The 12,779-nt window shown below is 32.1% G+C and overlaps 4 protein-coding genes across 7 annotated transcripts; 2 read left to right on the top strand and 2 right to left on the bottom strand.

Moving 5' to 3' along the window:
- Positions 1-392: 392 nt before the first annotated feature.
- Positions 393-3,286, bottom strand: Arl8 (ADP-ribosylation factor-like protein 8). Its single transcript, XM_070673657.1, has 3 exons — positions 2,943-3,286; positions 2,021-2,337; positions 393-1,929 (listed from the first exon to the last, which is right to left on the bottom strand). Exons 1-3 carry the CDS (start codon positions 3,063-3,065, stop codon positions 1,809-1,811), a joined length of 561 nt encoding a protein of 186 aa, XP_070529758.1. The 5' UTR covers positions 3,066-3,286; the 3' UTR covers positions 393-1,808.
- A 310-nt stretch (positions 3,287-3,596) lies between these two features.
- On the top strand, positions 3,597-8,827 carry Twf (twinfilin actin binding protein). Of its 2 annotated transcripts, none has more exons than XM_070673575.1 (5): positions 3,597-3,909; positions 4,035-4,112; positions 4,229-4,888; positions 4,985-5,103; positions 8,464-8,827. In XM_070673575.1, exons 1-5 carry the CDS (start codon positions 3,885-3,887, stop codon positions 8,629-8,631), a joined length of 1,050 nt encoding a protein of 349 aa, XP_070529676.1. In that variant the 5' UTR covers positions 3,597-3,884; the 3' UTR covers positions 8,632-8,827. The 2 variants fall into 2 exon arrangements, with proteins under 2 accessions (XP_070529676.1, XP_070529684.1); XM_070673583.1 differs by lacking the exon at positions 8,464-8,827 and adding an exon at positions 5,666-8,075 and having other exon boundaries at positions 3,598-3,909.
- A 305-nt stretch (positions 8,828-9,132) lies between these two features.
- Positions 9,133-10,630, bottom strand: 140up (RPII140-upstream gene protein). Of its 3 annotated transcripts, none has more exons than XM_070673638.1 (5): positions 10,577-10,630; positions 10,129-10,282; positions 9,768-10,022; positions 9,447-9,695; positions 9,133-9,291 (listed from the first exon to the last, which is right to left on the bottom strand). In XM_070673638.1, the coding sequence occupies exons 2-5, from the start codon at positions 10,272-10,274 to the stop codon at positions 9,171-9,173; spliced, it is 771 nt and encodes a 256-aa protein (XP_070529739.1). In that variant the 5' UTR covers positions 10,275-10,282; positions 10,577-10,630; the 3' UTR covers positions 9,133-9,170. The 3 variants fall into 3 exon arrangements, with proteins under 3 accessions (XP_070529739.1, XP_070529754.1, XP_070529748.1); XM_070673653.1 differs by having other exon boundaries at positions 10,506-10,595; XM_070673647.1 differs by lacking the exon at positions 10,577-10,630 and adding an exon at positions 10,399-10,517.
- On the top strand, positions 10,613-12,774 carry Prors-m (prolyl-tRNA synthetase 2-like protein, mitochondrial). Its single transcript, XM_070673538.1, has 6 exons — positions 10,613-10,830; positions 11,062-11,313; positions 11,472-11,733; positions 11,837-12,018; positions 12,138-12,350; positions 12,429-12,774. Exons 1-6 carry the CDS (start codon positions 10,711-10,713, stop codon positions 12,720-12,722), a joined length of 1,323 nt encoding a protein of 440 aa, XP_070529639.1. The 5' UTR covers positions 10,613-10,710; the 3' UTR covers positions 12,723-12,774.
- The last annotated feature ends 5 nt before the right edge of the window (positions 12,775-12,779 follow it).

Genomic DNA, 12,779 nt, shown 5'->3' with positions numbered 1-12,779 from the left:
ATTAAGGAATAAAGTTGTCCAGTATTGTTCAGTTAAAATTTACATGCAATAAAACTCTTCTATCCTTAAAATATTTTCCGATTGACTTTTGGATCTTAACCGTCAATATAATTGTATGTAGGCTTATTTTCTGTCTCTGAAAAATGGAAACGTATCATTCCATCCATAATTCTGTATTATAACATACGTATTACATAAAATAGAAAACAATAATTATTTCTATCTTTATGACGTACATGTATCCGCAAATCGTTGACCAGATCTCGAGGACATCCTTCCTGCTGTAAAGGGTTTCTTTTTTGCGGACAATTTGATACATATTAAAGGAGTGACTTATGTACAGTTAATAAATATAGCAAAAATTGACGGTAACAAACATCGATAAAAATGAAATACCATATTGTCATATAAGCGTAGTTCAATTTAGCTTAAGCCTTATTTCAGAAATTTGAACTGAGAAAAAACTTCTTCCCCTCCTAAACTTTTTTGGAAAAACACATATATACTTTAAATTCGATACAAATAAATATCGAAAAGTCTATATATACAATACACCACAGCTCATCTTGTGACATAATTTTATAATTATGCGAAGCTAATTGACCCGAGTTATTTAGAAATATTGACTTACAATTAGTTTATTAGAACCAATTTGAGTCAATAACCACGAAAATCGATTAAGGAAAATTCAAGCGTATTGTATGAAACTTTATATATAGATAGAAATGAATGAGAAAAAAAAATTTATAGAATGAAAAACGAAAAAAATGTGCGAGCACATTGAACTTCCTGGTATCGCTACAAAATAAATAAAATCTATTCTATTGCAATCAGTTCTTTTAGATATCTACAACGGAATTTATACTTTTCGCAATATTTCCTGAGCTGTCTTTCAATTTATTGTTTTGTGTCATTTTCATTACTAAAATCTTATTCGAGTTTTTAAATTATATTTTTGCGAAATATTTAATAAATATTTTTTTTTCTCCTTTTTGTCTCGACATTTTTCTTCACGTAATTTTACTTAAATGCAAGAGAGCCACATTTGAAGTAATAAAAGAAAAAGCGATATCTGCAATATGTTGTCTTTATTTGTTATTAAAGTTTCTTCAGGTGTGTGTATATGTATGTGTATGTATACACATATACATATATATGTACATACACACACAAACACACACACATATATTTATATATATGTGTGTGTGTATATATACATACTGTAGTATATTAATAGTGATATATTTTTGCGCGTGTGTATTTCGTAATAGCTACAATTTTGTCTAATTTATACATGAAATATTTGGGTTTTTTTTTTTTTTTTTTTTTGTTTTAAGGGTACAAGACGAAAAATCAGAATATTGACATCTAGACTATAATATCACAATAATTAATTGGGATCATATTGGTATTATTTCAGCTTTACACAATAGCGGCAATCATAGAAAATACAGAGATACTAATTATATTTAATTGTTATTACGTATTGGAATATATTCTTGGACTTACCTAGAACGAAAATATAAAAAATTGTTTCTTATTACTAATGTGCTCGCGGGAAATGAGTGCCTTATGGTATAATTCACACGAGCATATTCTTGGCATACAAGCACGATTTTTTTTTTTTTAATTTTACCATGGCATATTCTCACCATTCAACTTAGATCAGCTAAAGCTCAAGGAGTTTTCTACAATAATGACTCAGTTTTGAACGAAGTTTGCTCAATGCGCTCCTCTCACAATTGATCCCAATACTGTGTTCAGTATCAAAGACTCACGATACTAACAAATGGGATATTTTAAGAATATTAACGAACCCCGCCTTTTGAATGTGCTATGAGCCACTGTAACGTAATATCGATATTGTCTTTTTCTTTACACGAAATACTGTAGCAACAAATCTCGCGATCCTGAATTGCAGACAGATTCCTAAAACGTAATATTGCCGTATATACGTCATACGTATTCATATACTTCGAAAAAATATATAAATAAGCAGGTAAAAAAAAAAGCAACTTACATTCTTTCTATAAGTCCATTCTCATCCAATGCATGAGGTAGATCCCTTTTATTACCCAGTACCAACACTGGTATCCCAGATAATTGTGGTTTGTCCAACAAATTGTGTAATTCATTACGACTGGCCTCAATTTTCTCTGAATCAGCTGCATCCACCATGTAAACTATGGCATTCACTCCTCTACAATATCTCTCCCACATAGATCGAAACCTTGGCTGACCACCGATGTCCCACACTTTTATAGTAACGTTGCCTTTGGTTATTTTACGCATGTTAAAGCCTACAGTCGGTATCATGTCCTCGCTGAACTGTCCTGACTAATCACACCAGGGAAAAAATAAATTATTTTTGTTGACTGTACATATTTAAAAACAATGACACATACATAATTATCGTTAACAATTCTAATACCACAATAATCACGATCGTTATGTTTCAATATAATTCCGATTGCAGTGAGATCGGCACATAATGAACAAGGGTGTGTATAAATTTATTAACTTATTAAACATTAAAAAAAAAAAATTGAGTCATAATTGCAACATGCGGAGGTAATGTAAAATTAAATGTTTTGCTACGATCGCGACAACGAAACAATTCGACCTCTACCAAAAAAGAAAAGGAGAAGAGAGAATGAACGACGAACGAGAGAATGAGAGTGCAAAAAGAACAAGACAGCCAGTAACAATTTAATGATCGTCACGGCCAGCTAGGATTATATGTATCGATAATCGTATGGTAAATCATTTGGATGCAAGGGCGTATACGGAGTGCGTTTATGCGGCGGGGGAGTTGCCGCGAAGCGGTTATCGAGTTTAACCAAGAGACTAGGACGCGATGGGATTTTTTTCACGGATCTCGCATGCATGCCCGACAAACCCGCTCGCGACGAACAGACGAACGGAATCCCTGATTCACGTACCGCTATGACATTCACAAAAGTAGTCTTTCCACTGTATTGTAGACCAACGAGAGTGAGTTCCATCTCCTCCTTCCAGAAGAGGGACTTGAACCAGTCCAGAATCCGGTTGATGAGGGCCAGCATGGTGAGTGCCGCGCGGCCAAAGCCAGCTCCGTCCTCGTGAGGTTAAAGTGAAAAAACACCTTCAAAATAGACGGCCGCACGTACCCTCCCGACGTATAGATCTCGCTGTATCAGTCGTCGCCGTCACACAGACAGGGGCAGGATACGTCAGACTTGCGCTCCCAGATGGAGAGACGGACCTTGCGCATGAGCAGTGGTGCGAACGCAGCAGACGCGTTAAACTGACAGGAGAGATTCGCACCGATTACGATCTTTTAATTAATTTGATCATCGAGACTCACCTTTGATTGCGCTGCGTTTTGAGGCCCAATGATCCGTCGAGGGTCTTCATCACGGCCATTTAAATCCATAAGTTCTAAATGCAACACTCGCGGCCACCTGCACAAGATATAACCGTGGCCGAGATATCACGCTTTCGTGAGATCCGGATTCAATTTGAGAGAAAATATATTATCTTTTATCAATTCATTGTCTCTTATCAACGACCGTCAAGTGGATACTCGGTTCCGGATTCGTAAAACTGGGTACACGCGACGCCTAAAGCGACTCGGCCAATCGCAGTCTTGAATTTTCTTTCTTCCGGTGAGCTTTCCCGCGAATGTACGGCTGCGATTGGCCAGTAGATTGCTCATTGTCGTCAATCAAGACTCGAGTGTTCTCGGCTTAATACTTGACAATCGAGTGGTTCCTCTCAGCGAAACTTGGGCAATTCGACGAAGAGAAAAAAATAACTCACGGACGTGGGCGACCGTCGACGTTAACGTATGTCGTGTTCCGATACTCAACGTTAGACAGCAGCAAGGGTTTTCTCGCGAAATAATGTCACACCAGACGGGAATAAAAGGTGATTATATATTCCTTCGCGGCGCATCGCCACGGCGAGAATTAATTGCAACGCATCGATAATGATCTTTTTGACTTAAATCGTAAATCTCTCGTCAGTATTATAACGGGATTGATCTCTTTCAGCCAACGATGCATTAAAGAAGCTGTTCGCAAAATGCCGCGACGGGAAAATACGCGTACTGAAGGTTTCCATAGAAAATGGTAAGTTCTACAATTGACAAAAAAATTATATTACGTCTTTTAATAGCACGGGTTTGTTTCTCTGTCAGATTTAAAGATTAAAATATTTTTTATACCTATTCTTTCGTTTTTTTTAGAGGAGTTGACACCAGCATCTAGTTTAAAGCCAATTAATAAGTGGCAAGTTGATTATGACAAAATGATCAAGCCACTTATTGAGGAGAATCAACCAGCCTATATCCTTTATAGATTGGATACAAAGTCACCAGATTCTGGTTATGATTGGTTGCTCATATCCTGGTCTCCAGATACTGCACCAGTGCGACAGAAAATGCTTTATGCCTCTACCAAGGCTACATTGAAACAGGAATTTGGTACAGCTTTGATAAAAGAAGAGTTACATGGCACTGTTCCTGAAGATATTACTTTAGATGGTTATCACAAGCATAAGAGAAATGATACAGCACCTGTACCATTGACAACAGCAGAGGAAGAATTAGCTGAATTAAAGAAGACTACAGCAACTACAGACTATAGCATTGAAACAAGACATCAGACATTAAGTGGTGTGGCTTTCCCAGTAACAGATGAAGCCAAGCAAGCCATCACAGAATTGGGTAAAGGAATCCACGAATATATCCAATTGAAAATAGAGTTGGAGGAAGAAAAAATACATTTAGTCACAGCCTGTGATATTTCATTGGATAAATTACCTACTAAAGTTCCATCTGATGCTGCTAGATATCATCTTTATAACTTCAAACATACTCATGAAGGAGATTATACAGAGAGCATAGGTAAACATTAAATAAATACTTTAAGTTAACAGTATTGTAAGTATATAGGAATAATTTTGTCATTTCTTTTTTTCAATAATTTACTATCATTTTCAGTTTTCATATATAGCATGCCAGGATACACCTGCAGTATTAAGGAAAGGATGTTATATTCTTCCTGCAAAGCACCTTTACTAGACCTAATCCAATCTCTAGGAGTAACTATAACAAAAAAGGTTAGTACATTTAATATTTTTATTTTTTATAATTTTAATATTTTAATAATTCACTATATAATTACTTTGCTTTAATCCACTTTATGTAAATATTTGCCTTTAGTATTATTAATTGACTACTGCTATCCATTTTGAATAAAAATCTAGTCTACATTTGATTTACAATCTGCTTGTAAAATCTCAAATGGAAGCACACGTATTTTCTTTGATGCTATGCTATAAGTACAATTTTGATGCAGTAATAAATATACAATTATTGCTCTTTTATCTCTACATGTATGTACACCGAAGAGCAGATAAGGCGTTTTTTGCGGCGACAGCGGCTAGCGTACGTAATTCTATGCGGCGGAGGCAGAGAATGAGAGAACGGGGGGAAATCGGTCATCGGCAATCCGGCCGGCGCGGTACATACATGCGGTACATGTGAAACTCGACGTATACGACTCTAAAGTCACGTTCGCTAGCTGTCGTCGGCGCAGCAAACGTCATATCTGGCTTCCAGCGTACATGTATATGTAAATATAACTGCCATCTCTATACACCTATGTAACTGCCATCCTAGTTGGAAGTAAATAGTGGAGAAGAGTTGGCAGATATGTTGGAAGATCCTCCAAGCATAAAAGACACAGCTGCAATAACTCCTGCAACTCCGTCAACACCTTGTGCCCCTACTCAATCCATACCAGAGAAAAAATCAAAACAGAAACGGTCTTGTGTATTGAGCTAAAACTAGCTTAAAGCATTTATCATTGCCGTTACTATTGCTTCTTGCTAATTGAAATGTTTGCAATACTTTATTCAATTTTCAAATATCTTCCTTCATGAATTCCACAATTGTGATAGTATAATATTGACATAGGACATAATATTAACATGTCATTTAAAATAAATTAATGAGTTTTCAGTGTTTTCCATGTTAGAAAAAAATTACAATTATCTAGTTATACATATACATATAAATATATGTTACAAGTTGATTTACAAGTAGCAGAAAATGTAATGTTTGCATCATGCAAAAGAAAATTAATCTATATCGTTTATCAGCATTTAAAATTAATTTATCAGAGTGATACGTACGTCTAAGTAGCAAAACAGAGTAGACCAAATAATGTATTTTTCTAAATTTTAAAAGCAAAATTATCATGCAAAAAGCTTTCTACGAAACGTCATTATATTTATTAATAATAAGTGTGATGCCTATATACAGACAACCCCATATAGTTGTTCTACATATACTATAAGATTATTCATCAATGTGAATAATAATGCCAGATCACTTTGTTTGACATTGAAAGCTAAGCCTCCTTTTTCAATTTTTATATTTAGCACTGTGTCATGTGATAGATAGACAACTATGTAAAGTGTAATTTAGTTAAATAATCTTATGCATTCTATTCATATAAAGTTCCTCTTAATTTCAATATTTTTATATATATATAACTTACATGCAATATTCCTATACCTAAAATATATTTTTCTCTAGAAAAATAAATATTTAAGATTATATATTATGCTATATACATATGTCGTACTGAATTAGTTACTAGTCTCATATAAAGGTGATAAAGGTGATACATATATTTTTAAGAATTGGTTGAGTAAAATTCAAAGGCTTGGCTTTTAAACTCATTCAAATATTTATATATAACTTGATAATGTAATATTTTTAATATTGGTCTGTGGTAACTTGCATATACGATGCATATATGTGATGGATAGAAAGTTAGGAAAAATTCCATTTGCGCTTTAGATAGATAGAAAAAGAAAAAGAGAGAAAGACCTCATTCATCTAATTTCTCTATATATTTTCAATATGATAATAATGTAGTAGAACAAGTGATAAATACGTAAACGCCACATTAATTGTGGATATATTTTTTTCGCACATTATTATTTCAGTTACAAGATGGTGTGATAACACCAGTTATTTTACATATAAAATTTTATATCATGTTCTATGCAATTGTAAATGCTACAAAATATCAGATTCTACAAATATGTGTGTGACAAATATGTAAGACTGATCGTGGTGAGTCCTATCGGCTGTTAATACATGTTAATATATTACATTTACTATCGTTTATAATTAAATTCATTTTAGTTGTTTGTTGTCTGTTGTCTGTTCTTATATTAAAATGTTAAAGCTACGTTATTTAAGATATATTGAGATTATTATCTAATAATCCGTTTGTCAATTACAATTTATCGTTTAAATGGTAAAATACGTGACCAGACATAATTCTCTATTCAAGTAGACATGCAATTTACAGTAGATAGGACTGCAATTTGACAACCAGCAACAAAATACATGAGAAGCATTCTATTTTTTGTGATCTGTATTTTTTTAACACTTGTAGCTTTTTATAAACTTTTTAAATATTTTAACATAAAATACGTGTGTGGAAAAATAATTTAATAAAACAGCTAAGTCTACTTGTGCTGTGAAAATAATTTTATGAGCCAAATTCTTGTTTTTTTTTTTTGTTTTTTTTTCTTTCCGTGTACATTTCATGTATTATTGTAATTAGCATGTATCCACTCAATTAACATTTCATACACTAATACGATTTTTATTTTATGGAGAAGTTTATAATCTTTCAATTATTATCTTGTGTATTTTTTATAAATTACTTAAGGTAATATTTTTACAGATATTTAAAACAGAAAAGGAAAAAGAATAGTTTTTGGCTCATATTTACATGGCCCGCGGCCATACATATATCTTACATTTATAATTAATTTTATATTTTATTGTCGACTAATTAGACATACGTATTTTATTAAATGAAAATTATAACCCACAATATTTAGCATATTTTAGTCATACAGGCCTATTCTGCAATTTTTATTTTATTTTATTACTAGAATTTTCAGTTTTATTTAGAGAACTCATTAAAATCAAGAAAAATGTATATCTTGCCAATATTAAATATACTGGAAATAATAAAGCATTTTGCGATTTACACTCACAATTTGGTGTTTCTTTTTATATTATATCCAGTATTATACATATACATAATATACATTTGTACTAAGTGTATTTATGATATAATTGTTAAGGATCACTTAGGTACGTATATTACTATTACTAAGGATGGTTGGCAACATTTCTTAAATAGGTATGTAATTATTTTTAAAATTTGAAGGCATGTTTATCGAAATTTACAGAATAGGCCTGCTATCTGATCTATAACTATCAATATATAATTTATTAACGTTTTATTTTCTCCATTTCTAAGATGGCAGTTTTCTTATGTATGTACAACTACATTTATGTGTTATTTATTTCTTCAATTTTAATTTTATTATTCCACATTACATTATATCATATTATAATTTCTTTATACTTTAATTGCATAGCTTGAAGTAGCTGCTGGAGGGGAACTTACTGAAGAATTTTTTCAAGAGGAGTTACATCCAAAAATCAGTTTACATCAACCAAAATTCGCTAAACCCAAGGGTCCGCCAAATAGGGGTGCTAAACGTATAACCAAGGTTCAAGAGTTAGCATCAGGACAAGAAAATTAAATTATTAGCGTTTAATAACGTCAAAATAAAAATCGGATAGGGTAGTAATTTTTTAAATGTATTTTGATGCACCCGTTTCTCTAAAGAAATATGCTTGAATTTTGTCGTTTATTTGAATTAAAAAATGCTAAGTAAAGATTTATTTTGGCCTATTCTGTAAATACATATTTAAAATATATAATTATTTATTATATTATTTGATCTCTCTGCGTAAATATTTTATACATATCATATGTAAAAGATTTATAAAACTATACTTACTGTGATAAATTATGTGCAAAACTCATACATACATATATACAGGATGTCCTAGAGTTAATGCAAAAAAATTTAAGAACATTCTATAAGCCAAAATAAAAAAATATGCTTTTAAATTTTTTTACATCAATTCTGGGATAACCTGAATAATTGGAAAATTTCTTGTAAATCTTTTGTAAATTACATTATTATTTTCCAAACTTAAAAATTATGACAGACGGTAAAAAATTTTAAACTCATAAATACCTTCCTATATACAAGATTTATTCGTATAATTGTGTTTATTTATTTTCATTTTTAACATCTCTTTGTAGCCTTTCCTGTATATTTTTATTATGTTCGTATAACTTTTTTATGTCTGCTACTTCAGACTCCATACTTTCTTTTATTTTCTCTCGTGATCTGCAGTTATTAAACATATATGTATTATCAATGTATAATTAGCGTAACTTTTATAGCTTACACATTCAACATGATGCACAAAATGTACATGATATAAAATCCTTGTAAAAAATATCACATTTAAATTATAAAAATTAATAGGACTTCATACTTACATATTTCTCGATTCCACCCATTGATGTTGAGCTGTTAGTACTTCATCTATCGATATTCCCGATAACTTAAGTATAAGAACTGACACTGTACCACACAATCCACCTAATACAAAACCAAGTCCAGTACCAACGAGCGCTCCTCGAAGGCCCATGTTAATTTTAAAAAGTAATCCTGTTATAGAGCCACTCAACAAGTAATTTTCCACTGCCAATTTTCCTCGATATGCTGTTGTAAATGTTGTTATAGAACTGCAAGAGAAAATGTACATTTATATAGTTATAGACTAGCATATAAATTATGAACTATAGAAGATTCCTTACCTGAAGAGAAAACAAAATGCTCCAACTTTTGCTCCGAATCTTCCGCCCTTCTTAATGAAATTTACAGCGACATTCTGCTGTATACAACGTTTTGCATCGAAATGGCTTGTAAATCTTGTTGCTTCGTTATTTGCAATAAAATTATCCACTGTAGTTCTAGCTGAGGTAATGCCTCTTACGCCAGTCCCGATTACTAAACCCGACAGCGTTATATTTATGATGGATTGTAATTCCTTCGTAAACATGCCGTTTTCACTGAAAATAAACAATTGTATCAACAATTTATTGTACGAAACGTTTACATGTATGCAATTAATGCAGAAATATTTTAGCTAGCGATGTGTATAGGATAAGTACGTACTCCAAAATAAATATGTTTTTTACTCTATCCCAACCCAGTTCGTCATCCAGCGGTTTTATTATATCGTTTACTGGTTGATCGTAAGTTTTCTTAGTAAATGGAAATAGCATCGTCAACACTGGGCTTTTAGTTAACAAACGTATCATCTTGAGTTCTGAATAACGACAAAATGTTCACTTTAACGCATTCTACTGAGATTTTCACGAAAATACGCTCGACCGATATAATTTTTTTCAAAAAAACTGTTTAAAGAATAAAAATCGTTTATACCACTATTTTGTTATGACAAGTTATTTAACCTCTACAATCAATTTTAGCATTTAATTGTTCTTAAAGGCACGAGCAATACTTTGATATTTTTTAAAACCATTATTTACATAGAAAGGCACATCGAACGAGTGTATTTTTTATTTTAATCTAATAGGAATAAGCTAAAATGGAAATTTACTCCGGCGGCGCAGTTGATTTTGTATTAAAATCAGCTGATCCACACCACTCTGGTTGGAGCACTCACCGTTCTCGTCGATGCCGATTACACGTGATTTTGCCGCACATGTATTGCATTGTATAAATATTTAAAACATGGCAAGTAAAACGAAAATTATCAATCTGGCCCGATTATCGAGAGTATTTCATCCGTTATCAACGAGTGGGACACTCGTTGGCGAAGAAACGACAGAAATTACATCTAAAAGTCATAGGGTATGTGCAACATTTTTTCTAAGTACGCAAAAATTTTATTTTAATGTTCTCTGGATAAAGTAATTTTTATATAATGTTTTTTTTAATCGTTTAATTATGTATTAGAAATAGCAATGATAAAATGTTCCTTAAACAAATTTATAACTTACTCATCTTTTTTTATTTAAGCACCTAGTCTTTATTACTTATTTAGTTTAAAAGCTTTATCTTTAATTTGTTTAATTGGATTAGTTAATGGTCGATTATGGAATTATTAAACCAGTCAGCCCTGGTATGTACGCCCTGTTGCCGTTAGGAATGCGAGTTTTAGATAAATTAGTAAAACTCATTGACAAAGAAATGGCAAATATTGGTGCGGAGAAAATACTACTTCCGGCATTAACTCTTGCTAAATTGTGGGAGAAAACTGATAGATACGATGTTAGCAAACCTGAGTTGTTCACAGTTGCAGATAGACATAAAAAGGAATACATCTTGAGTCCAGTAAGTAGCAAATAAAACATTGTGTTTTTCCATTAAGTTTTAATTATTTTACACCAAATGCATTAATTTTCTATTTGAGTTAAAAATATATAAATTAAAACGTAAATTGTATAATTTAATTTATATTAAAGATAAGCTTGTGTTTATTTTTATTACAGACGTATGAAGAGGCAATTTGTAATTTAATGTCATTAACAGGACCTTTTTCTACCAAATTATTACCATTAAAGTTGTATCAAATTTCAAGCAAATGGAGAGATGAAATGAAACCACGGCTTGGTTTTCTACGTAGTCGAGAGTTCATCATGAAGGATTTATATACATTCGACACTAGCTTAGATAACGCAAAACATACGTATAATTTAGTTTGCGAGTCTTATAATAATATTTTTAGGCAGCTTGGTGTAAAATATGTAAAAAGTAATTAACATTTCTAATTATGTACTAAAGCGTGGATATTTATTCGACACAGTTGTAACATTGGGAAGGCCCTAAACAATTATTTAATGATAATTATTAAAAGGCATAGGTGATGTGGGGACAATTGGAGGTTTGATGTCACACGAATACCATTATATATCTGATATTGGTGAAGACACGATACTTGCCTGTCCCTCGTGTAATTTCTCTATTAATGGAAACATTTCCGAAACAACAAACTGTCTAGAATGCAAAAATAAATTAAACTCACATACTGTTGCTGAGGTAATGTAAGAATAAAAAAAAAATTATATTTTATTTAACAGATAATTTCTTTCAGTTTAAAGATATAAGTGTTTAAACGTTATAGAATATTAAATTACATAAACATTATATAATTACAGGTGGGGCATACATTTTTATTGGACACGAAGTATTCGCAGCCGCTAAAAGCAATGTACATCGAACAGAATAAATTTAAACCTATGGCAATGGGTTGTTTCGGTTTGGGATTAAGTCGTATTATTACGTTAATTGTCGACATATTATCGACGCGCAATGAGATAAGATGGCCTGTAAAATTAGCACCATATACAGTATGCATCATACCGCCAAAGGTAGTAAAAAGAAAAATACGGTTTTCGATATATCTGTTAAAGAATTAAACTTGTTATATACTAACTTGTAACTCGTAGGATGGAAGCAAAGAAGAAAGTACGTCGATCTACGTTGAGCAATTATTTGAAATACTTTACAAACGAAATGTCGATACGATATTGGATGATCGCTCACACTACACGATCGGCAAACGGCTACTGTTCGCCCGTGCTTTGGGCTATCCGTATATAATTGTTATTGGCAAATCGGCAACTCAAACGATTCCTTTATTTGAAATTCACGACGTGAATAATTCGACGTGTCGTGAATTATCATTGGATCAGATATGTGATTATTTTGACAATGTAAATGAAGAACAATTAAAAACATAAATGTGTATAATATGTATATAGAAAATAAAATAGAAGTGCTGATAAAAGTTGATTGGG

This window comes from Cardiocondyla obscurior, linkage group LG02, assembly GCF_019399895.1.
Source record: "Cardiocondyla obscurior isolate alpha-2009 linkage group LG02, Cobs3.1, whole genome shotgun sequence".
NCBI classification, from domain to species: domain Eukaryota; kingdom Metazoa; phylum Arthropoda; class Insecta; order Hymenoptera; family Formicidae; genus Cardiocondyla; species Cardiocondyla obscurior.
This window is presented reverse-complemented; position numbering and strand designations above follow the sequence as displayed.